We start from the raw sequence: 23,872 nt of genomic DNA, 5'->3' as shown, positions 1-23,872 counted from the left end.
CATCAGATGTACCTCACCCCAGCCTTCCTCAGCTTACTACTAAAGTAAAGGTAAAGGGACCTCTGACCATTAGGTCCAGTCGTGGCCGACTCTGGGGTTGCGGCGCTCATCTCGCTTTATTGGCCGAGGGAGCCGGCGTACAGCTTCCGGGTCATGTGGCCAGCAGGACTAAGCCGCTTCTGGCGAACCAGAGCAGCGCATGGAAACGCCGTTTACCTTCCCACCGGAGTGGTACCTATATATCTACTTGCACTTTGACGTGCTTTCGAACTGCTAGGTTGGCAGGAGCAGGGACTGAGCAACGGGAGCTCACCCCGTGGCGGGGATTTGAACCGCGACCTTCTGATCGGCAAGTCCTAGGCTCTGTGGTTTAACTCACAGCGCCACCCGCGTCTTACTCCTACTTGCATGGCAACTCCCATCAGCCACAATAACGTGTACGATGCTTGCAGCCAGATTAGGCCAAGGGGACCCCACTCTGGTCTGGCACTGTGTTCTCTCAGTGGCCAGATGCCCGCCAAATGCCCACGAGCAAGACTGGAGCATGATACAATCGGCACGCCCATTTGTGGTGCCTAGAAAATGGTGTTATTCAGGGGTACACGGCCTTCGAAGCCGCCTAAATGGGTGCCCATCATTACGATCTTGTGGGAGGGAGTTCCACAGTTTAACGCTCTGCAATGATGTCCTTCCTTTTGCCTGTCTTGTATTTTCCGCCATACAAATTCATGGGGTTCTTAGATCACGAAAGGCCTATTCGTTTTCTCCACACATCTTGGTAGTGGCACCCGCCCTGTGGAACGCCCTCCCTTCAGATGTCAAGGAAATAAGCAGCTATCTTCTTTTTAAAAGGCATCTGAAGGCAGCCCTGTTTAGGGAAGTTTTTAATATTTAATGCTGTATTGTTTTTAACACTCGATTGGGAGCCGCCCAGAGTAGCTGGGGAAACTCAGCCAGATGGGCAGGGTATAAATAATAAATTATTATTATTATTATTATTATTATTATTATTATTATTATTATTATTAGTGCCCTTTTCTGAACCTTTTTGCCAAATGGGAGGCAGAGTTTGCCATAATCAGCTGGGAATTGCAGACACAGCCTTTCTGCTGATAAGTAACCCACCTCTGGAAAATGCCAAGTTCTTTTGCCGCAGCTTTTTCCTTGTGGCAAGGAGTTCCGCAGTTCACAGTGCAGGCATTTTCTCTGCAGGACAGCCTTCCCATTTCAGGCAGGATTTGCTGATCTGGAGACTGTTTAAGTAGAGGAGACCTTTTTTTCCTTTTCCATTCTCCCCTTTCAGTGGCCACACGCCTCTCAAAAGTATTTCTACCCGCTTCCTGCAATTTCCTCTTCCATTCTCCTTTCCCAATCAACTTGCACCTGGCCCAGTGTGGTGAGCAACACTTTTGAGAACTTAGCCCAGAAAAGGGGGCGGCATCCAGCTCATGTTTTACTCAGAACAGACTCATTGCAATTGACGGATGTGACTTAAGTTATGTCCATCATTTTCAGTGGGATTACTCTGAGTAAAACTTAAGCTGCGCCCACCCACTGTTACCTCCACCTTTTAAAGTTGGTTCCAGTCTCATTTCTGCCCCACCATCAGCTCATTTGGGTGGTATAGCCACACAGAATAGGTACCCCAGGGTGTCAGATAGAGGGGGGCCATTGTAGGAGCACCCAGGAAGAACAGCACCTTCCTTTAATCCACCCCACCCTGTTTCCTTCCGTGGCAGTATTTGGGTGCTCTTCAACTTCCTCTCCCCGTGGCTTCATTGCCGTATTTTTCGCCCTATAGGACGCACTTTTTCCCCTCCAAAAATGAAGGGGAAATCTGGGTGCGTCCTATGGGGCGAATGCAGGCTTTCGCTGAAGCTTGGAGAGCGAGAGGGGTCAGTGCGCACCGACCCCTCTCACTCTCCAGGCTTCAGGAAGACATCCACAGCCTAGGCAGCCCTGCGGGAGTTCCCGCAGGGATGTCTAGGCTGCGGATAGCAGCCTGCTTCCCGGAGCGTCGGGCGCCCTGAAAGCAGAGCTCCCGGCACTTCGGGAACACATCCGCAGCCTAGGCAGCCCTGTGGGAGGTCCCGCAGGGATGTCTAGGCTGCGGATAGCAGCCTGCTTCCCGGAGCATCGGGCGCTCTGCTTTCAGGGCGCCCGGCGCTTCGGGAACACATCCGCAACATGGGGAGCCCTGCAGGAGTTCCCCGGAGGGCTCCCCTCACTGCGGATAGCAGCCTGCCACCCGGCGGGCGGGGCGCCCCGAATCAGAGCGCCCCTCGCGCTGGGCAGACATCGGCCAGCCCCACAAGCTCGGGGGACAGCAGGGAGGTGCAGCGCCGCCATCCCGCTGTTCCTCGACCTGGTTCGGTTTCTCCGACCTGCTTTTTTGGGGGGAAATAAAGGAAAAATTTTTTTCCTTTATTTCCCCCCCAAAAAACTAGGTGCGTCCTATGGGACGGAGCGTCCTATGAGATGAAAAATACGGTAACTACAAACACTCAGTTTGGCCAGGTGCTGCAAAGCACAGGGGGGGGGGGTTTCGCTGCAAAACGTTGCAACGCGATTGCTAAACTTTGGCACCGGTTTGAAGTGATTCGGACGCTGTCGGATTTTGGGGTGTTAACTACGAACCCCGCTTTTACATATCGATTGCTCAGTTTGCGGGGCACACTGCAAAACGCGGGGTTGCCGCTGCAAAACGACTGCAAAACTTGGGTAAAATTTGGGGGGTCCCAAATTTTGGGGTTCGTCGTTAATAAGCCTCCTCCCTGCCCTGCCTAAAAAGACCTCAAAATAATAGCTGGGAAAGAAACTTCTGGAAGCGTCCCGCGAACCAGAAGGAATATGCAAATTCGCGTATGATGTGTAAATGTCCCGAAATTCTATAAGCAACACCCTAGTGATCCCGGGCCCTAAGAAAGTTAGATTAGCTTCAACCAGAGGCAGGGCCTTTTCAACACTGGCTCTGGCCTGGTGGAACGCTCTGCCTCATGAGACCAGGGCCCTGCGGGATCTGATTTCTTTCCGCAGGGCCTGTAAGACAGAGTTGTTCCGTCTGGCCTTTGGCTTGGAGCCAATTTGATTCCCCCGCCCTTTTTCCTTTTTCCTTTCTCCTCCAGTGATGAGGCTGCATTTTAATATTTTAATGTTTCAATATTTTAATTGTTGTATTTTAATCTTGTTTTTAAGTTGTATTCAACTTGTTTTTATTATTGCTTGTTAGCCGCCCTGAGCCCGGCCTTGGCTGGGGAGGGCGGGGTATAAATAAAAATTATTATTATTATTATTATTATTATTATTATGCCTTCCAAAGTGCAGGCACTGTCTCGTTTTCGTACGGAATTCAGAAGCCGTATACGAAAGATTCCAGCGTTGTGGTCCTTCCCCCCCACCAAAAAATTGCTGGAGGCAGCCCTTGGCCACTTCCTTCCTGAAGCTGATTTTGGGGGTGCTGTTCCTGAGGATGGAGGAAGCATGCTGTAGTTTGGGGGTGCTCACTTCAGCGCACCCCACCGTTGCTTCCTCTCCCCATCCTCCACCTTGCACCCATCAGGAAACGATCCTGGAATCCGAAGGCTGTTCTCTCCTGCGGTTCTGTTTACATCAAAGGTGTCCTCTGCTCAGCTGAGCTGATTTCTTTTCCCACCTCTAAGAGGCCTAATGGGTGTCACATGAATATGTGACACCAATCCCCCCCCCCATTTCCTGTGTGTGTGTGTGTGTGTTGCGGCCAGCCTACAAGGCGAGAAAGCTCCTCTTCCACTTTCGGGGATGCGATAAAAGCAGCGCTGCAAAGGGATGTGCTGCATAGCTGTCAACTTACAGATTTGAAAATAAGGGACCAGCAGCCTCAAAAATAAGGGATCAGCAGCCAAAATAAGGGATTTTCAGGGCACAGGTATGTTCAACTTCTGAGCCAAAGGCAGAAAGCCCAGCCAGCAGCCAAATGAAGCCTCAAGCGGTGGTTCCCACAGCGCAGCAACCCGGCAAAGGGGATGCAGCAAGGAAAACCACCGTCACCTCTCCGCTGGGAAGCGCTGAGCAAAGGCGAGTCCCCAGGCAACGCGGCCGATTTGATTGGCACAAGGCATGCAAGCTCCACCCCCCCAGTCGTTCTTAGACTCCTTATTGGGTGAGCAACGCAGCCAAGCAACACAGTTGGAGCCTCCCTCCTCCCTGGCCGGCAGGGAGGGAGGGAGAGGAGCTGCTTCCTTTGAAACCCGGGAAATTTAAGGGACATCATCAATAAGGGACAGCAGCGGGACACTGCGCTGGGATAAGGGACTTTCCCGCCAAATAAGGGAGAGTTGACAGCTATGATGTGTTGACTCCCTGAAGCAACGTCACAGGACTTTTGTCCCCTTTTACAGGCAGTCGAGAAGGAGACATTTCTCCAGCATCCTTTCCACCCTCTCAGAGGTAGGGGGAAAGACGACACACACCTGCCCGGCCCTTGGGTCTCCGGGTCCAAAGGGTTAGGCGTTTCCAAGATGAGGAGGTTAAATGTGACGGTCACCTCCAGGCTTGGCTACTGTAATTCGCTCGACGCGGGGCTGCCCTTGAAGCTGTCCCAGAAACTCCAGCGGGTGCAGAATGCTGCAGCGAGGCTCCTCATGGGGTCCCTGCCATGGGAGCATATTCACCCAGTGCTTTTCCAGCTGCACTGGCTCCCGGTGGAGTACGGGGTCAGATTTAAGGTGCTGGTTTTGACCTTTAAAGCCCTTCACGGCCTAGGACCCTCGTACCTACGGGACCGCCTCTCCCGGTATGCCCCACGGAGAGCCTCAAGGTCCATAAATAGCAACACCCTAGAAGTCCCGGGCCTTAAGGAAGTTAGATTAGCCTCAACCAGAGCCAGGGCCTTTTCAACACTGGCTCCGGCCTGGTGGAACGCTCTGTCTCATGAGACCAGGGCCCTGTGGGATCTGATTTCTTTCCGCAGGGCCTGTAAGACAGAGTTGTTCCGCCTGGCCTTTGGCTTAGAATCAATTTGACTCCCTCCCCCTCTTTCTTTCTTTTTTTCCTTTCTCCTCCTGTGATGAGGCTGCATTTTAATGTTTTAATGTATTTTAATCTTGTTTTTAACTTGTATTTCAATCAACTTGTTTTTATTATTGGTTGTTAGCCACCCTGAGCCCGGTCTTGGCTGGGGAGGGTGGGGTAAATAAAAGTTATTATTATTATTATTATTATTATTATTATTATTATTATTTATTATTATTATTAATGATTAAGTGGGCACAAGATATAGGACACAACATATAAATGGAAGACTGGGGGAAATTATTGGAAGTGAATTTAAAATATACTGGCTGTATACTGTTAAAAGAGAATTATATGAAAACGATGTACAGATGGTATATTACACCTGTAAAAATGGCAAAAATGTTTAGAACTCGCTCCGGTAAGTGTTGGAAGTGTAAAGAAAAAGAAGGCACGTTTTTCCAGATGTGGTGGAATTGCAAAATAATTAAAAGTTATGGGGAAATGATTTCTAATGAAATGAAAAGAATGTTTAAGATAACTTTTGTTAAAAGGCCAGAAGCTTTTTTTACTAGGTATTTCAGGTTAAGAAATACCGTATTTTTTGCTCTATAAGACTCACTTTTTTCCTCCTAAAAAGTAAGGGGAAGTGTGTGTGCGTCTTATGGAGCGAATGCAGGCTGCGCAGCTATCCCAGAAGCCAGAACAGCAAGAGGGATCGCTGCTTTCACTGCGCAGCGATCCCTCTTGCTGTTCTGGCTTCTGAGATTCAGAATATTTTTTTCTTGCTTTCCTCCTCCAAAAATTAGGCGCATCTTGTGGTTTGGTGCGTCTTATAGAGCGAAAAATATGGTATCTACGAAAGAAGAATGGCAAGAAAAACTGATGGAATACCCTGAAATGGCAAAGCTAACTAAAAGGCTTCGAGACAAGAACAACAGACTTTAAGAAAGACTGCGAACCATTTGCGACACACCTACAGAAACAATCTAAAGAAATGGACTCACTAGCAAGTTTCGACTAAACACAATTAACAGAATAAATACAGAAAATATGATGATGATGCTAAAATGATAAGAGAACAATAATTATTGTTGTAAAAATCTTATAAGCAAGTTATAAGCAAGCAGGAGAAGTTAATACGTAAAAAACCCCCACAAAGTTTAGGGAAGTCGTGGCGGGGAGGGGGAAACATGGGAAATAATGTATTTCCCCCCTTTTGGGTGTGATTGATATTGTGACAATAAAAAAATCGTAAAACTCAATAAAAAATCAAACCAAAACCACAGGCTTAGGCATTTCCCTGAACCCACTTTCTGAGAAACAGGCAAACCCAATAGCTGCCCCAGCCAAGTCCGATGGCCTTTCCTTAGAAAAGGTAATTGGGTTTTGGGGCTGTTTTCCACCCAGATGTCCAAAAGGCAACAAACGGCTACCTTGTCCAAAGCCTCGCCACCATCTTGTCTGTTTGGGGCGGGCGGGCGGATTTTAAAGCTGCAGCACCCTCGCTGGTGGGTCCTTTGGAAGGTCCCTGCTTCCGGTCTGTCCTCCTGGAGTCTGCTCGAGCCTCGTGCCCCGCCGCGGCTATGTGCTGTCCTTCAGTTGGACGCTGGCGTCTTCGTCCTCTTCGGCCGCGTCACAGCTGATGTTCTGGGCCGTGATGATGACTATGCTTCCGAGAATGACCCCCGCCCCCATGATGTCAAAGGGCGTGACGGCTTCGCGCAGGACGTAGTACTGGACCGCCAGAGTCACCACCACCTCGGAGTGCAGCACGGCGCACACCAGGGCCGGGTGCGCCTTGGTGACGGCGTAGCTGGCACACAGGAAGGAGACCAATGCCAGAAAGCTGATGGCCGCCACGCAAGTCCAGGTCAGGGGGTCCAGGGGCATGACGGGCTGCTGGAGGAGGAACATGGCCGGTGAGCACACCAGGCTTCCCACCACGCCGAAGAGGAAGGCCACCGTCACCAGCTTGGCCGGGAAGTCCAGGGCCCGGAAGATGACCAGCCCGAGCGCCAGCGCCATCCCTCCGAGGCAGGCCAGGGCATAGCCGAAGGTGTCGTACAGCTGTGTGCTCTTGTCGAGGTCCAGGAGGTCGGGCACCACCATGATGATCAGGCCCAGGGTACTGCCCACCAACCCGAACCAGTCGTAGCCCGTCAAGCTGCCGTTCTCGATGCACAGCGCCAGCAGGACGGAGCAGATGGTCGACGAGCCCTTGCGGACGGTGGCGGCGTTCCCGCTGGGCACCACCATGAAGGAGCTGTAGGCGCAGCCGATTGAGATGACGTTGATGGAGGCGTGCAGGACCGTCCGCTGGCGGGCCTCCCGCGGCCCGAAGCAAGGAGCCTTCTGGCAACGCAGGTAGCACGCAAAGAGGAGGTGCAGGATGCAGCGGAAGAGGAGGATCTCCAGCGAAGGGATGCCGGAGGCCTCGTTGGCCATTCGGGTGAACGGCGCCACGAAGCCGGCCGGGACGCCGCCCCCCAGGAGTGCCACCAGCAGGCCCTTCATGCTTTCCGACAGGCGGTAGCGGTTCCAAGGCGGGCGTCGTGGCGGGGGCGGCGGGGAGCAGGGCGGGGGAGAGAACCGCAGCAGGTCGGCCACGGTCCAGGCCGCTCGGTCGGGGGGCCCCGGGCGAGATGCCATGGGCAGGAGTGCCAAGGGATTGCTGGGAGCCAGCAGGTACCTGCAGGAGAGGGCGGGGAAAACAAAGGGAGGTTGCAAGTGAGTTAAGGTATCTGTCTGAGTGGCATACCTCTAACGCCATCTTTTATCCACCTGCCTGGTTTCTAAACAAGCCCGCCTCGGGGGAGTGTTGTGAAGCCGGAAATAAGTTGCAAGTAAGTAAGGGACGCGGGTGGCGCTGTGGGTTAAACCGCAGAGCCTAGGGCTTGCAGATCAGAAGGTCGGCGGTTCGAATCCCCGCAATGGGGTGAGCTCCCGTTGCTCGGTCGACGGCACCTGGATGGAACCGTGTTGGCTACCCGCTGGCGCAGGCCCCACTGAGGTAAGCGGACCCCCTGACAGAGGGCCATTCCTATATTCCTATCTCGCTCCTTGAGCTGGGAACCAAACGCAACTGCGTAGGAAACCCGCTTCGCCTCCCTGCGGAGACAAAAATTTATTTGGAACATGTTCAGCCACACACACCTCTTAACCCAGTTCCAATTCCGGAAGCTGCAAACCTGCTTTATATAAAGGCCCGGCATGGAACCAATTATTTGTGAGGAGCTAAAAGGCTCATTTAAGGGACGCGGGTGGCGCTGTGGGTTAAACCACAGAGCCTAGGACTTGCCGATCAGAAGGTCAGCGGTTCAAATCCCTGCGACGGGCTGAGCTCCCGTTGCTCGGTCCCTGCTCCTGCCAACCTGGCAGTTCGAAAGCACGTCAAAGTGCAAGTAGATCAATAGGTACCGCTCTGGCGGGAAGGTAAACAGCGTTTCTGAGAGCTGCTCTGGTTCGCCAGAAGTGGCTCAGTCATGCTGACCACATGACCCGGAAGCTGTACGCTGGCTCCCTCGGCCAATAAAGCGAGATGAGTGCTGCAACCCCAGAGTCGGTCACGACTGGACCTAATGGTCAGAGGTCCCTTTACCTTTAAGGAGAGACTGGGGCAGTTTTAAGTGATAACTTATTCCCCAACTTGTAGTCTGACTATCCAAACCTGCCTGCTTGTCTACTCAGATGGGCAGTGAGTCTCAGAAATGGAGTCTTAGTTAACCAAGCAGTGGCGTAGCAGTGGGGACAGTTGCCCTGGGTGCAAAGATCATAGGGGCACAAAATTTCCAAAGGGAAAAAGAGAAAATAGTAATAATAACTAAAAAATAGCATGCCCTCCCCCTCACATAGAAAATCTCCCAGTGTTTGTGTGGACAGAACGAGGAGTGGATTTGGGCGACAGTCGGATGCGACGGCGCCCTCTGCGTGAGCTTTTGATAGATACCCGCTCCCAAACAATCCCTCGTTCTGTTCCCAGCTGTGCCCAATGCTCACAGGTGCTGCGGCTGCCACTTGTGTAGGTTGCGGAGCTATTGCCCCTTTGTTGCAGCCTATTGGCAGGCAGTGCTGAGGATCCTCCCTTGCCCTGGGCCCAGGCAACCCCGCTATGCCACTGTAACCGAATGTGAAATTAAAACTTTTTATGTAGTAAGGAGAGTTGAGAGGACCGTTTTCAAATGTTAAGAGCATAAGAACGGCCTTCTGGATCAAGCCGATGACCCATTCAGTCCCGCATCCTGTTCCCACAGTGGCTATGCTGTGGGAAACCCGCAATCAGGATTCGAACGCAAGAGTGCTCTGCCCCCCTGCGTTTTCCAGCAGCTGGCATTCAGAAGCACAGCTGCCTTCAGTTGTGGAGACAGAGCACAGGCACTGTTGCTAGTAGCTCCCAAAAATAGCCTTACTCCTCCAGGAACTTGCCATCACTACCTCCTGTGGCAGGGAGTTCCACAGTTTAACTGCACCCTGTCTGGGTTTTTGGGATAGGTGGTAGATTCTGCAGCCAGTTCCCGAATGGTGTGCCTGGACCATTGGACCAGCTTTCTCATTTGCTTTCCATCCATGACCCCCCTCCCAATTGTCTGCTATCTGCCCTCTTCCTAAAGGTAAAGGGACCCCTGACCATTAGGTCCAGTCATGGCCGACGCTGGGGTTGCAGCGCTCATCTCACTTTACTGGCCGAGGGAGCCGGCGTACAGCTTCCGGGTCATGTGGCCAGCAGGACTAAGCTGCTTCTGGCAAACCAGAGCAGCGCACGGAAACACAGTTTACCTTCCCGCCAGAGCGGTACCTATTTATCTACTTGCACTTTGAGGTGCTTTCGAACTGCTGGGTTGGCAGAAGCAGGGACCGAGCAACGGGAGCTCACCCCGTCGCGGGGATTCGAACCGCCGACCTGATTGGCAAGCCCTAGGCTCTGTGGTTTAACCCACAGCACCACCCACATCCTGCCCTCTTCCTAGTTTCCCCTTATAACCTGTTTTTGTTCTTAATACAGTTTTCTTTATTCATTCCATTTACATAGCACCTTATCTCAAGGTGGGGTGCATCGTTCTCATCCCCACTTTATCACAACAGCAATTTCAGATTCATAGAACTGTAGAGTTGGAAGGGACCCCACGAGTCATTTAGCCGAACCCCGTGCCACATTGTGACGTACGTTAGACTGAGAGACGGGAGGCAGGCCCCGCGGTCACCCACTGAGCTTCACAGCCAAGAAGGGTTTGAACCATAGCTGTCAACTTACAGATTTGAAAATAAGGGACCAGCAGCCTCGAAAATAAGGGATCAGCAGCCCAAATAAGGGATTTTCAGGGCACAGGTATGTTCAACTTCTGAGCCCCTCCGAGCCAAAGGCAGAAAGCCCAGCCAGCAGCCAAATGAAGCCTCAAGCGGTGGTTCCCACAGCGCAGCAACCCGGCAAAGGGGATGCAGCAAGGAAAACCACCGTCACCTCTCCGCTGGGAAGTGCTGAGCAAAGGCGAGTCCCCAGGCAACGCGGCCGATTTGATTGGCACAAGGCATGCAAGCTCCACCCCCCAGTCGTTCTCAGACTCCTTATTGGGTGAGCAACGCAGCCAAGCAACCCAGTTGGAGCCTCCCTCCTCCCTGGCTGGCAGGGAGGGAGAGGAGCTGCTTCCTTTGAAACCCGGGAAATTTAAGGGACATCATCAATAAGGGACAGCAGCGGGACACGGCGCTGGGAGAAGGGACTGTCCCGCCAAATAAGGGACACTTGACAGCTATGGTTTGAACCCTGGTCTCCCAAGCCACAGTCCGACACTAAAACCATTTCGCCACATACCCAGGCGATTCTCTTTGAAGTCTACCTTTCCTTTCTGGAGCTCAACCACCTGTCTAATATTCCTGGGGTGGGTGGGTTTGGGGAGCAGTGAGCCAAGGGCATCCTGTGATCTTGCACGCGGCAGGGAATTTCTCATGTAGAAAGCTGCCCAAACTGGACCACAATGGTCCATCCAGCTCAGTGTTGTCCCTGATTTCATACGGGTTTCACCCCCAGCCCTACCTTGACGTGCCGTCCTAGTCTGAACCCGGGGATTTCCACATTCAACGCAGGTAAACCAAAGAATCGGAACTCTTCCTCCATGTTTCCTAGGGTCAGGAGTGGGGGTGTGTGACTATAAGCCACCCCCTTTCTCTCCCACACCGATCTGATCCTACTTCCCCTCCTGCGGTATCCGTCGTCAGGGCGTCTGGGTTCTATGCCTGGGTTCTAGAAGGGTGGGAATCCAGTGCCACAAAGTGGGGTGGGGTGGGGGGAGAGAGTCACCATTTCTGAAGTCCTCTTTCCCCCCCGGGACTCGGGGAGCAGGGGATGGAGAAGAAGAAAGGGCAGGGCTTATAGAAGGAGCCCTCCCCAACTCTCCCACCCCCCACCTACCTTCACAGCCACCGTACAAACACAACACCACCTCAATCGCCTAGCCTGGCTCCCTTGCCTGGCAGAAATTGTGATGTCATCCTGCCTGCATGCGCCACTATGACATCACGCCCTTAGGGCCTCTTCCCCCAGGCTGGATGACACTTGCTAGACACCTGCAAGGAATGAACAGGTCTACCCCAAATGAAGTTATATGGGATGATGGATGAGGGAATGGTTTTTCCCTCCCCTCCAGGGCTCTGCAACCCAATGCCCTCCAGGTGTTTTTGGAATATAAGGCTGCGCTTGCCGGAGGTGTGGGCCAAAACATCTGCAGAGCACTAGGCTGGGGGAAGCTGTTGGAGAGGCTCTCTAGCAAGAAACCACCTGAGATCGGAGCGGTTAACAGCCCTGAGTTAATTCGCTCCAGTCTGGAATGTGTGCTACTAAGGCCTGGAATATTCAAATGAGGACTAGAGTGCCTTAAAACATGCAGAGCGCCTTTTCAATTGTTAATTTAAATTGTCAATTAATCAATTGTTTTTGTACCTGCTGTTAGCCGCCCTGAGTCTGGTCTTGGCTGGGGAGTTGTTATTGTTGTTGTTTAGTCGTGTCTGACTCTTTCACTGTTTCCCGCAGTTTGGTCAAACTCATGCTGGTAGCCTTGAGAACACTGTCCCACCATCTCGTCCTCTGTCGTCCCCTTCTCCTTGGGCCCTCCATCTTTCCCAACATCAGGGTCTTTTCCAGGGAGTCTTCTCTTCTCATGAGGTGGCCAAAGTCTTGGAGCCTCAGCTTCAGGACCTGTCCTTCCAGTGAGCACTCAGGGCTGATTTCCTTCACAATGGATAGGTTGGATCTTCTTGCAGTCCATGGGACTCTCCAGAGTCTCCTCCAGCACCAGAATTCAAAAGCATCCATTCTTCGGCTATCAGCCTTCTTTATGGTCCAGCTCTTACTTCCATGCACCACTACTGGGGAGGGTGGGGTATAAATTATTATTATTATTATTATTATTATTATTATTATTATGCTCCCCTCTGTTGTTGGCATCTGTCTGTCTCCAGAAAACAATGGAGTGTGCCTTCAGGGGTGAGGCCAAACCGCTGCGTTAGCAGAAGTGAAGTGAGCTCTTGGGCACAAGCCTGGGCAGTGTGTGTGGAGGTCCTGGGCTGCCCAGACGACAAGACCCCCCTGATGTGGTCCAAAGCAGAGCAAGATGTTTGACACCAGCTTGGCTGCAGGGGTTGCCGGAAGGCGACGTACAAGGCCTCATCCAACCATTTTAGGGACTCCGCTCCAGATCTGTGTAGGGCTTAGTCCTGAGACTTTTCTTTTCCCGAAGATATCTGCAAGGCAGAGGATGTTGAGGATCAGAGTTTTCCTTCTGAGGTGGGCTCCCTTCCCAAGCAGGCGAGCCCCACCTGCCCCTCACTTCCCTCTACACCACATGCAGAAACTGCCTTTCTGACCCACGCCTGGTCTCGCCCGCTCAATCACAGCTCATGGGATAAGAATAAAACAAGGATAAGAATAAATCCATGCTTGAGGGTAGATCGTTGTGGTATAGCTGGTTAGGGTGTCGGAGCAGGACCTGGGAGACCCAGGGTTCAAATCACTTGTGGGTCGTGACATCAGTATCTCTCAGTCTGTCCAACCTACTGTTTTTGTGGGGTTATTAAATGAGGAGGGGGAAAACCTGTCCAACACCTTGAGCTTGTATGAAAAAATGTGGGATATATAAATGCAATTAATAATAATAATAATAGACTTTGACCTCTGAATTTCCCTTGTCAGACATTTGCACTGTGGGGCTTCGGTTTTATACCTGGGGAGAAGCCCCATTGAAGGTTCTGCAGCTGGCTGAGTTTTCCTTGGGGCAGACCCATTGCCCCCTATTAATTTCAGTGTGCCCATCTGAGTAGAACTGGCCTTGGCTACAACCCTAAGGGGCCTTATTTGCAGGGGGCTGCCCTAGAGAAGGGGTTGCACCTTCCAGAAATCCGACTTACTTCCGAGAAAGCCCAATTTTACACTCACCCCCGTTTCTTTTCCTTTTTATCCGCATACGCCAGAGAGTTTGTGTCGTCCTGACGCGTGAAGGCGGAAAGGAACTCTGTACATGCTCAGTGGCACCTCCCAGAAAGCCCTACTTGCTTCCGAGTAAGCCCCAATTCACAGCATTTTTGCCCCATCTCCCTCTTCTTGTGTTGGCATCCCCAGGAGAGGTTCATGCGTTGTGGTTACGCGAAAAGGCACTCTGCACATGATCGGTGACCCCTTCCAGAAACCCTACCTACTTCCGAGCAAGCCCGGTTTCACAGCATCTCCCGCCCCGCTCTCCCCTTTATTCCGCTGCTATCCCCGGAGTGCGTTGCGCAAGGGCGAAAAGGCGCTCTGCACATGATCAGAGGCGCCTTCCTTTGCAGGGACCAACGCGGGGGGGGGGGGGGGAGAGAGAGAGGAGAAAACCAGCGTTACGCGTGATTGGAAAGCGCGTGTCTTCTCTTCTCCCACCCCGCACCGCAACCTCCCCAGCCCCGGGATGTAGGCAAGCGCTCCCGACGTGCGCTCTCGCTCGCTGGCTTCTCCTGGGGGGCGTCCCGGGGGCCGGAGGGCTGGCCCGCACCGAGGGCGAAGTTGCGTGCGGCTGCCGTGGCGGCGCCGCTCCGAATCGGCTGAGCCTCTGCGATGATGTCAGAGGGGGAGGCAGCGGCGGCGGCGGCGGCGGGTTGAGCGGAGCGCCGGAGCCAGAGGAGAGCGCGGAGCGGCGGCGGCGGCGAGCGAGGGGAGCGGCGTCCCGTGCCAAGCAGGCTGCGAGCATGAATGGCGGGGCGAGAAGACTCCATCTTGGGCTGCCTCGCCGCGCCGCTGCAGCAGCAGACACGCAGGTAGGGGGCTCGCCGACCCGACGGGGGCAGCCTCCCACCCGAGGCGCCCCGGTCCCGTGCGCTCCCCTCGGGGCGCGCAAAACAAGGGCGAGGCTGCCCGCGGGCGCTTGGAGAGGGCCCCAACCGAGCGCCCTTTTCCAAGGCGGCCTAGTCCCCGGGATCGCCAACCGGGGTGGGGTTGGGATCGGTAGGGGATCGTCCCGGGGCCCCGCGGTGTTTGGGGAGGGGGTGTCCAAACGGGGCGCGCGGCGACGCCACTTTACTCCCCGCGACGCGCGCCCAAGATCGCCGCCGGGGCGCGCCGCCCTCCAGCCAGCTGCGTAATTGGGCATCCGGATCTCCGGAGCTGGGAAGGGGAGGGAGGGGGTCCGCGCCAGTCCCGGGAAAGAACCGAGGGACACCCCCCAAAAAAAACACACACACCCAGCCACCCAAGAAAGGGAAAGTTTTTCCCTCCTGCCAGGGCGGGGGTTCTAGAACTCTCCAGGCGCTCGGAAAGAGGTCGGCCCGGGGATTTAGGAAGGGGGGGTGCGGAGAGCCTGCTTGGCTGGGTGTTATTTTTTGGGGGGGAGGGGAGGGGTGCAGCGATAGAGGAGGCGAATCTGCGCATTTAGCATCCTCGCCACGCATTGCATGTTTCGATCTCTCTCTTTTGGAGGGGGCGGGGGGAGTGGACGGGAGACCTTGAAGAGACCCCCTCCCCAAACACCTATTCCGGAAATGACCCCTGGGCGATCCGGGATATTTTTGGGACCCCTGGGTCGAAAAGTCGGGCCTGTGGTGGTGGATGATCTGGCTTCCTTAATTTTAATTCTGGAAGCCACCCTGATATAGATACATAGAGAGAGAGAGATGAGGATTCCGCGGCTTTTCTGCAGCCATCCTATACACTGGATCTCGGATCCTGGCGCGCGGAGCTGCGCGCTTGGGGAGGCGAGCAGCGGCGGGTGCCTCCGGCGGCTTTGGGCGATTCTCTTTGGGTCCTGGGATCGCGCGAGGCTCACGCACTCCTGTGCTTCTCAGGCGATGGATCTCAGCGGGGGATCCTTTTTTGGAAGTGTTCGGGGCGACCTGGATATTTGGGGTTAGAAAAGGGATCTCCGCTTGCATGTTTTCCATGGCAGCAGAAATACAAAAATACTGGGAAAGGGCGAGTTTTGAAGAGGATCTGTGTTTGGGGATGGGGATGGGCAGCCTCTAACAGCACCCCCACCCTAAATATGAAGGGCAGCGGGGAAGGGGGGGGGAGAGGCTGTGAGGGTGACCTCATTAGGAGAAGGGATCCTGTTCAGCTTTCATCTCTTCGTCTTCTCCTTGGTTCCCTCTTCCGCAAGGGAACGCTGAGGGTTAACGTGGCCAAAGCTCTGGTTGTTTTCCTGACCTAGTGGCGCTCATCCCATGCCCAAAACAGCGCAGGCTTGGCGCACCTCAGGAGTTTGCCTCTCGCTGATCGCCCACAGTGGGCCGTGGTCCCTGCTTTTGAGGCGCTGAGCACCCTGCCTCACGTACATGCCCATGTGCCGTTTCTCAAACCTGCCAGTCTGGTGCCTCCCAGATGTTTTGGAAGACGGCTCCCACCAGCCCCATCGCTGCCCTCAAACACCCAGAGGGCACCAGGTTGGCAGAGCCTGCCTTAGATCCTTGCGATCCCTGCATTGCAGGAGGTTGGGCTCGAAGACCCTCAGGGGGGTCCCTTCCGAGCCTACCACTCGATGGAAAAAACCATTTGCCCGTTAATGGCACGGACTCCTTCCTTCGTAATCTCCTGTTTATTTACCTCCAAAAGACATCTCGCGTGTCTTGGATGTGCGTGTCGCTATCCACTGCCGTCCCTCACGACAACCTCGCCACACGCCTGTCAGAGCCTTGTGCGCACCAACAGACCCTTTCTGTTTCCTGTTACCCCCTCTCGCTTTGCCTGCCTCCCTTGTACGTGCCTCAGACCTGTTTTCCCTATATCCCTTTCTCCCTATATCGAATTTCTCTCGGTGTCTTAAATCTATCCCACTCCTGCGACGGACACATAAAAAAACGTGCCAAATCCTAAACAGAAACCTCCGAGCCACACAGGACATTTTTCTAGGTCTGAGGCAGAAAATCCACACTGGGTGTCACGCCAAACCTAGCTAACATCGTCATCCTACAGTCACTTTACTGATTTATATACCATCTTTCCTCCGAGGTGGCGTACGCCGTCCCCTCCTTTTTGTCCTCACAACAACCCTGTGAGGTAGGCTAGCCCGAGAGCCGGGAACTGTCCCAAGGTCACCCAGCCTTGCGACTGAGAAGGGAATTGAACCCTGCCATCTCTAACCACTATACCGCACTGCAGGGATGTCTGGCTTATGTGAGGGCCCTGCTGTTTGCAGCCGGCTTAGGGCAAGGCTGCCGGCCTGCCGTTTGTTCCTCCTCAGCCGAAAACACAGGACCGTCACACTTCCGTATGCTGTCATGCCCTCCTCAGCCGGGGTTGGGGAAAATACTTCACATTTTTGGTGACCGATTTCAGCTTTCAGCGGGAAGTAAAGTGGGAGGGAAGATCAGGGTCACATCCAGATTCCTTTTAGCGGCGCCGTTACGAAACCCTGAGGCTGGAGATTTTCCCCCTCTCAAACTGGCTTTAATAACCCCATATCCCTTAGGCCATCGTTGCAACCTCATTTCCACACACACACGAACACATCTTGCACGCAAGCTTACACACAAACAGACAAAATTCTCAGATCTTCTCTCTGCCACCGAACACACCCTCTCGACACGCCCCCTTGCCCTCATTCTCACATGTTTATTTCCCTTGTTTATTCCTTTTTTCCACCCCGCCTTTCCTTCCAAAAGAGATGCGGGTGGCGCTGTGGGTTAAACCACAGAGCCTAGGACTTGCTGATCAGAAGGTCGGCGGTTCGAATCCCTGCGACAGGTTGAGCTCCCGTTGCTCGGTCCCTGCTCCTGCCAACCTAGCAGTTCGAAAGCACGTCAAAGTGCAAGTAGATAAATAGGTACCGCTCCGGCTGGAAGGGAAACGGCGTTTCTGTGCACTGCTTTGGTTTGCCAGAAGCGGCTTAGTCATGCTGGCCACATGACCCGGAAGCTCTATGCCGGCTCCCTTGGCCAATAAAGAGAGATGAGCACCACAACCCCAGAGTCGGCCGTGACTGGACCTACTGGTCAGGGGTACCTTTTTCCTTCCAAGGAGCTCAAGCACATGGTCGTTCACCTCCCCAGTTTATTCTCACAACACCCCTGCAAGGTAGGGTAGGCTGAGAGAGGCAGCGGTTGGCCCCAAGGTTGCTTCGTGGCTGTGGGTGGCGGGGGGGGGAGGAAGGATTTGAACCCAGGCCTCTTAGCCCGACACTCTAAAACCCAACCTTCCTCAACCTCGGCCCTCCAGATGTTTTTGGCCTACAAACCCATGATCCCTAGCTAGCAGGACCAGTGGTCAGGGATGATGGGCATTGTAGTCTCAAAACATCTGGAGGGCCGAGGCTGAGGAAGCCTGCTCTAACCACTGCACCGCACTGTTTGTAAGCATCGTCCTCACCCGCATTCCCCTCTCACCGGCACCCTCTCCTGCCCCAATCCCTTAACACTCTTCTCTGCCCCTGTTCGATGCCCCTGCCTGCACCCCTCACTTAACGCTTTCCTCTCTCACGACCTGGCTGCCTCTTTCGCACCCGGGGCTCCGCGCAGGTGCAGAGCGAGGGGCCGTCAAACGCTTGGGCGCATGAGGTGACACGTATGAGGATGCGTGTTCCCTCTTGATCCCGTAAGAGCAGCCCTGCGTGCGCATGGGAGAATGTGGCTGTGAGCGGATGTCCGTACCGAGCGCATAGCCGAGAGGCTTGTTTTGTTTTGTGGGTGCGCAGAGCTCTCTGGTGCGCCCATGCTTACGAACGACAGTGTGCATTTCTCTCCGCCGATGCACAGTGTGATTCTGGCTGCCCCGAATGCCGTTGTGAGAAACGCCTGGGGGTCCTGAGATACCGTGTGGGGTTCTCCGTGATCGAAGCATGTCGGGCGGCGAGGAAACACAACATGAAAACGGCACCGTCCCTCGGTGCAGTGCCCAGCTTCTGTGTTTGTCTGTGAGCTTTTGAAGGGTCTGCGATGCAACGGGGGAAGATTGCGTGCAAATCTACACCCCCCCCCATTTCAAAAAAAGCACTTCGGGTTAGCTTCTTGTCGGCAAAGGGTAGAAAACAGCTGCTTGCTTTCCTTCGGCCGAAGGGACCGGTTTTTAAGATGCATGTTGTTGAGAAATTTTTTCTGGGGGAAGCGTGTGGCCCCTGCAGCCCTGCTCCTGGCCCGAGTGTGGCCCACTCCCCGGAGGACTGCAGGGCTGGTGCAGGCCAAGCGGCGAGGAAACGTTTGCCAAAGCCAGGCAGCTCGGCCGTGAAGCTGGCTGGGTGACCTTGGGGCCGTCCCTCGCGCTCAGGCCACCCTGCCTCTCAGGGTCGTGTTGAGGATGTCACGGCGAAGAGCTGTCCGTGCCAGCTTGAGCTCTTTGAAGGAAAGGTGGGATCTAGAGGCAATGGATCGTAGATTTCCAGAGTTGGAAGGGACCCCCCGAGGGTCATCTAGACCAACCCGCTGCAATGCAGGACAGTTTGGCCCAATGTGGGTCTCGAACCCACGATCTTGAGATTAAGTGTCTTGTGCCGAACCGACTGAGCTATCCCAGGACAGAAAATAAGCAAACATGACGCAGCCCCTTTTCAGCCCTTCGGTTTCAATGCCTTTTGGAGCTTTTAACATTAAAAAAACCCAAGCCCTGTTTAGGGAGGCTTTTAATGTTTGATATACTACAGTATTTTAATATTTATTGGAAGCCGCCCAGAGTGGCTGGGGAGGCCCAGCCAGATGGGCGGGGTATAAATAATAAATTATTATTATTATTATTATTATTATTATTATTATTATTATTATCCTTTTAAAACAGGAAAAAGTATGCTTTAAAAATAAAGAACCATGCTATAATTCTCAAGAAAATGCTGCTGAACTAGACGGTTGTGCATGTGAGGTAAGTCACTATTCTCGCTCTTCCCCGCCCGCCCCCATTTTGCAGGTGGGAGGACTGAGGACTGAGAGAGAAGGGTTGGCCTAACGCCCTCTCTGAGTTCACGGAAGAGGTGAGATTTGAACCCAGAACCTGCTGATCGTAGCTCAGTCGGTCACTTAGCCGCTACACCGGGGAAAGGATAATAATAATAATAATAATAATCTATTATTTATATCCCACCCATCTGGCTGAGTTTCCCCAGCCACTCTGGGCGGCTTCCAATCAAGTGTAAAAAACAATACAGCATTCAATACTAAAAACTTCCCTAAACAGCGCTGCCTTCAGATGCCTTTTAAAGAGAAGATAGCTGATTATTTCCTTCACATCTGAAGGGAGGGCGTTCCACAGGGTGGGCGCCACCACCAAGAAGGCCCTCTGCCTGGTTCCCTGTAACCTCACTTCTCACAGGGAGGGAACCGCCAGAAGGTCCTCGGAGCTGGACCTCAGTGTCCGGGCAGAACGATGGGGGTGGAGATGCCCCTTCAGGTATCCTGGGCCTTTGAGGCCGTTTAGGGCTTTCAAGGTCAGCACCAACACTTTGGATTGCGCTCGGAAACGTACTGGGAGCCAATGCAGATCTCTCAGGACTGGTGTTATATGATCTCGGCGGCCGCTCCCAGTCACCAGTCTAGCTGCCGCATTCTGGATTAATTGCAGTTTCCGGGTCACCTTCAAAGGTAGCCCCATGTAGAGCGCATTGCAGTAGTCCAAGCGAGAGATAACCAGAGCATGTACCACTCTGGCCACACAGACAGTGGGCAGGTAGGGTCTCATCCTGCGTACCAGATGGAGCTGGCAGACAGCTGCCCTGGACACAGAACTGACCTGCACCTCCACTGACAGCTGTGAGTCCAAAATGACTCCCAGGCTGCGCACCTGGTCCTTCAGGGGCACAGTTGCCCCATTCAGGACCAGGGAGTCCCCCACACCTGCCCACCCTCTGTCCCCCCAAAACAGTACTTCTGTCTTGTCAGGATTCAACCTCAAAGTGTTTTTAACACTTGATCGGAAGCCGCCCAGAGTGGCTGGGGAAACTCAGCCAGATGGGCGGGGTATAAAGGATGGGTGCCAAGCAAGCTGGCCTGGCGAGGGGCATGGCCTGGAGAAAGGAGGTGTGGCCTGGGAGCGTTTCGTGGGCCACATAGGAGGAATTGGAGGGCCGCATTGCTCTCTCATTTCCACATACTATCCATTTTAACGCCAGTATTTTGGAGCAAAACAAGGCCTAAGCCCAGAATAGGAAACCAGGGAATGTTACCAGTGTGTGTGTGAATATTTTGTAGGGAGAATAGACTGGGTCCCACAAGATTTGCCCGCGGTTTCCGTTTTACACGGAGGGGCCCTTGCGTGGCCGCCTGGCAGCCATCTTGTCCCGCTGCCAGCCCTGGCGGAGGGCATTTCCAGGGGACACTGGGGCCGGGCTGGGCTATGTTTTCCCTGGAGGGCTTCCAGCCTCCTTCTGATCTCCATTGTTAGGCTGGCTTCTTGTTGTTTTTCTCCTCGGCTGTCGGTTTCATGCTGCCTCGCTGCTGCGTGAGGCCGGCCGGCCAGCCTCCCCCTTCCTTGCTTGTTTGCTAGCTAGCAGAAACACGCTCTGCCTCTCTCTCCGAAAAGGTCATTCTTCCAGGCAAAGTATCCCAGCCGGGGTGTGTGCGTGTCTTCCAGGCCTTCGCTCAAAACCGAAACCTTGCATGATGGGCCCCTAGGACAGGGGTCAGCAACCTTTTTCAGCTGGGGGCCGGTCCACGTCCCTCAGACCTTGTGGGGGGCCGGACTATATTTTGCAGGGGAGGAAATGAACGAATTCCTATGCCCCACAAATAACCCAGAGATGCATTTTAAATAAAAGGACACATTCTGCTCATGTCGAAACACGCTGATTCCTCGACTGTCCGTGGGCCGGATTTACAAGGCGATTGGGCCAGATCCAGCCCCCGGGCCTTAGGTTGCCTACCCATGGCCTATGTCTAGGACATGGAACACAACTTTAAAGATGGGGGTTAAGAGGATTTGATGCAGATAAGGCACTCCTGAACCATCCTCCGTGGTCCTGAATCTACGTGCTTCTGAATTTGAGCACCTATTCCCAGAGTTGCTGCAGGGTTGGAATTCGGGGTCCAGCAGGGTCATCCAGTCCAGCCCCCTGAAATGCAAGATCGTTCCCCCCTCAGGGATATGCCGCTCTTCCACATGCACATCCTGGTTACTCTTAAAAAATTATTTTGAAGGTGTTGGGTTTCACACACCCCTTCCTGTCATCTGTGTGTTTTTTTCCGAGGAGAGAGCTGGGAGGGTTTAAGAACAAGAATAAGAATAAAAAATTCTTTATATCCCGCCCTCCCCAGCCGAAGCTGGGCTCAGAGCGGTTAACAGCAATAAAAGTAACACAGATTTGGGGTTCAGAATGGCGAATCTGCTTGCAGGCTTTCCCAAAGCGCGGAGGTTTTGGAGAGACTGTGGCCCATCGCTGACTATGGACCACGTTTTGGGAGACAGTGTTAGTGATCAGCCGGGTGTGTTCTGTGACTGGCGTGGGTCCAATTGTGGCCCCGTGAAGATCTCAGGGCGCTAAGTTGGCGACGGACCTCCCCCTCTGGCTGGCCCCTCCAGCTTTCTTAAGCAGGTGAGCAGAAGAGCTCATTTACTGCTCCCCCCCCAGCTCAGTTTATCCCTACAACGACCCTGAAAGGTAGGCAAACAGGCTGCGACTGAGTCCCAGGTCCCCCAGGGAGCCTCATGACTGAGTGGGGATTTGAACCCTCATCTCCCAGGTCCCAGTCCGACACTCTAACCCTGGCTTCCTCAACCTCGGCCCTCCAGATGTTTTGAGACTACAATTCCTATCATCCCTGACCACTGGTCCTGCTAGCTAGGGATCATGGGAGTTGTAGGCCAAAAACATCTGGAGGGCCGAGGTTGAGGAAGCCTGCAGTCTAACCCACGGGAAGGCAAACTAAGGCCCAGGGGCCGGATCCAGCCCAATCGCCTTCTCAATCCGGCCAGCGGACAGTCTGGGAATCAGCATGTTTTTACATGAGTAGAATGTGTGCTTTTATTTAAAGTGCATCTCTGGGTTATTTGTGAGGCCTGCCTGGTGTTTTTACATGAGTGGAATATGTGCTTTTATTTAAAGTGCATTTCTGGGTTATTTGTGGAGCATAGGAATTTGCTCTTTTCTCCCCCCCCCCAAAAAAATATAGTCTGGTCCCCCATAAGGTCTGAGGGACAGTGGACCAGCCCCTGCTGAAAAAGTTTGCTGACCCCTGCTCTAACCCCTATACCCCACTGCCTTCCTGGAGTCCTTCTGCTATGGGGGCAGCTCTATAAATTAAGTAGGTAAATGAATATGGGGAAAACAAAACGCCACTTAGAAAAGATCTGGAATATTTTCTTTGACGCTTGCATTGCTTTATTCCAGATGGTTTTGTTTGATGTTTAATGTGCTGCAAACCGCTTTGAGATCGTTTCGTTAAACTGTACAGGGGTATAGAAATGAAATGAAAAACAACAACAACATTGCTTTGGAGCTTCTGTTTGTGTGTTTACCTTTAAATATTGTGGCTCTCAAAAAACAAGAGGAGAAAGACGACTGGTCATCCTACTCTGAGTAGCCCCATATAAATTACTAAACCCAAGTTAGCATTGTCCCTTAATTTCAGCAGGCGTTATTAGAAGCATTGGCTGCCACCCAAAAATACAGAAGGAAACAAGTCGTTTTTTACATATAAACAACCTCTGTTTACAAAACAACATGCTTTGTTACTTGTACGTATAGTTGTTAATTGTTCATACTCATTGCTGAGAGGGGCAATTCAGTGCATTATTGAGTTGTGTATTTTGGCCAGGGGTGTGTGTGTGTAACCTGGTCTGGCGGCGTGGGTGGCGCTGTGGGTTCAACCACAGAGCCTAGGACTTGCTGATCAGAAGGTCGGCGGTTCGAATCCCTGTGACGGGGTGAGCTCCCGTTGCTCGGTCCCTGCTCCTGCCAACCTAGCAGTTCGAAAGCACGTCAAAGTGCAAGTAGATAAATAGGTACCACTCCGGCGGGAAGGTAAACGGCGTTTCCGTGCGCTGCTCTGGTTTGCCAGAAGCGGCTTAGTCCTGCTGGCCGCATGACCCAGAAGCTGTACGCTGGCTCCCTCGGCCAATAAAGTGAGATGAGTGCCGCAATCCCAGAGTCGGCCACGACTGGACCTAATGGTCAGGGGTCCTTTTACCTTTAAGGAAATACTGGGGTTGTTTTAAGTGATAAATTATTTGGCCAGGGGTGTGTGTGTGTAACCTGGTCTGGTGGCGTGGGTGGCGCTGTGGGTTCAACCACAGGGCCTAGGGCTTGCCGATCAGAAGGTCAGCGGTTCGAATCCCTGTGACGGGGTGAGCTCCCGTTGTTCAGTCCCAGCTCCTGCCCACCTAGCAGTTCGAAAGCACACCAGTGCAAGTAGATAAATAGGTACTGCTCCGGCGGGAAGGTAAATGGCGTTTCAGTGTGCTGCTCTGGTTCGCCAGAAGCAGCTTAGTCCTGCTGGCCACATGACCCAGAAGCTGTACACC

General features: G+C 53.4%; 2 protein-coding genes across 5 annotated transcripts in view; one reads left to right on the top strand and one right to left on the bottom strand.

The window, feature by feature from the left end:
- Window positions 1–6,060: 6,060 nt before the first annotated feature.
- SLC35G6 (solute carrier family 35 member G6) lies at window positions 6,061–16,118 on the bottom strand. Of its 4 annotated transcripts, none has more exons than XM_083581107.1 (2): window positions 16,043–16,118; window positions 6,061–7,681 (listed from the first exon to the last, which is right to left on the bottom strand). In XM_083581107.1, exon 2 carries the CDS (start codon window positions 7,639–7,641, stop codon window positions 6,574–6,576), a length of 1,068 nt encoding a protein of 355 aa, XP_083437233.1. In that variant the 5' UTR covers window positions 7,642–7,681; window positions 16,043–16,118; the 3' UTR covers window positions 6,061–6,573. The 4 variants fall into 4 exon arrangements, with proteins under 4 accessions (XP_083437233.1, XP_083437231.1, XP_083437234.1 ...); XM_083581105.1 differs by lacking the exon at window positions 16,043–16,118 and adding an exon at window positions 15,531–15,550; XM_083581108.1 differs by lacking the exon at window positions 16,043–16,118 and adding an exon at window positions 11,396–11,411.
- The window catches only part of ZBTB4 (zinc finger and BTB domain containing 4), a 34,201-nt gene continuing 24,434 nt past the window's right edge, over window positions 14,106–23,872 (top strand). The window contains exon 1 of the mRNA XM_083580801.1: window positions 14,106–14,265. The gene's annotated coding sequence lies outside the window, so the exon portion shown is untranslated. The remainder of the gene's footprint in view (window positions 14,266–23,872) is intronic.

The sequence above is a fragment of the Podarcis filfolensis genome, assembly GCF_964270895.1.
Source record: "Podarcis filfolensis genome assembly, chromosome: 13".
NCBI classification, from domain to species: Eukaryota; Metazoa; Chordata; class Lepidosauria; order Squamata; family Lacertidae; genus Podarcis; species Podarcis filfolensis.
This window is presented reverse-complemented; position numbering and strand designations above follow the sequence as displayed.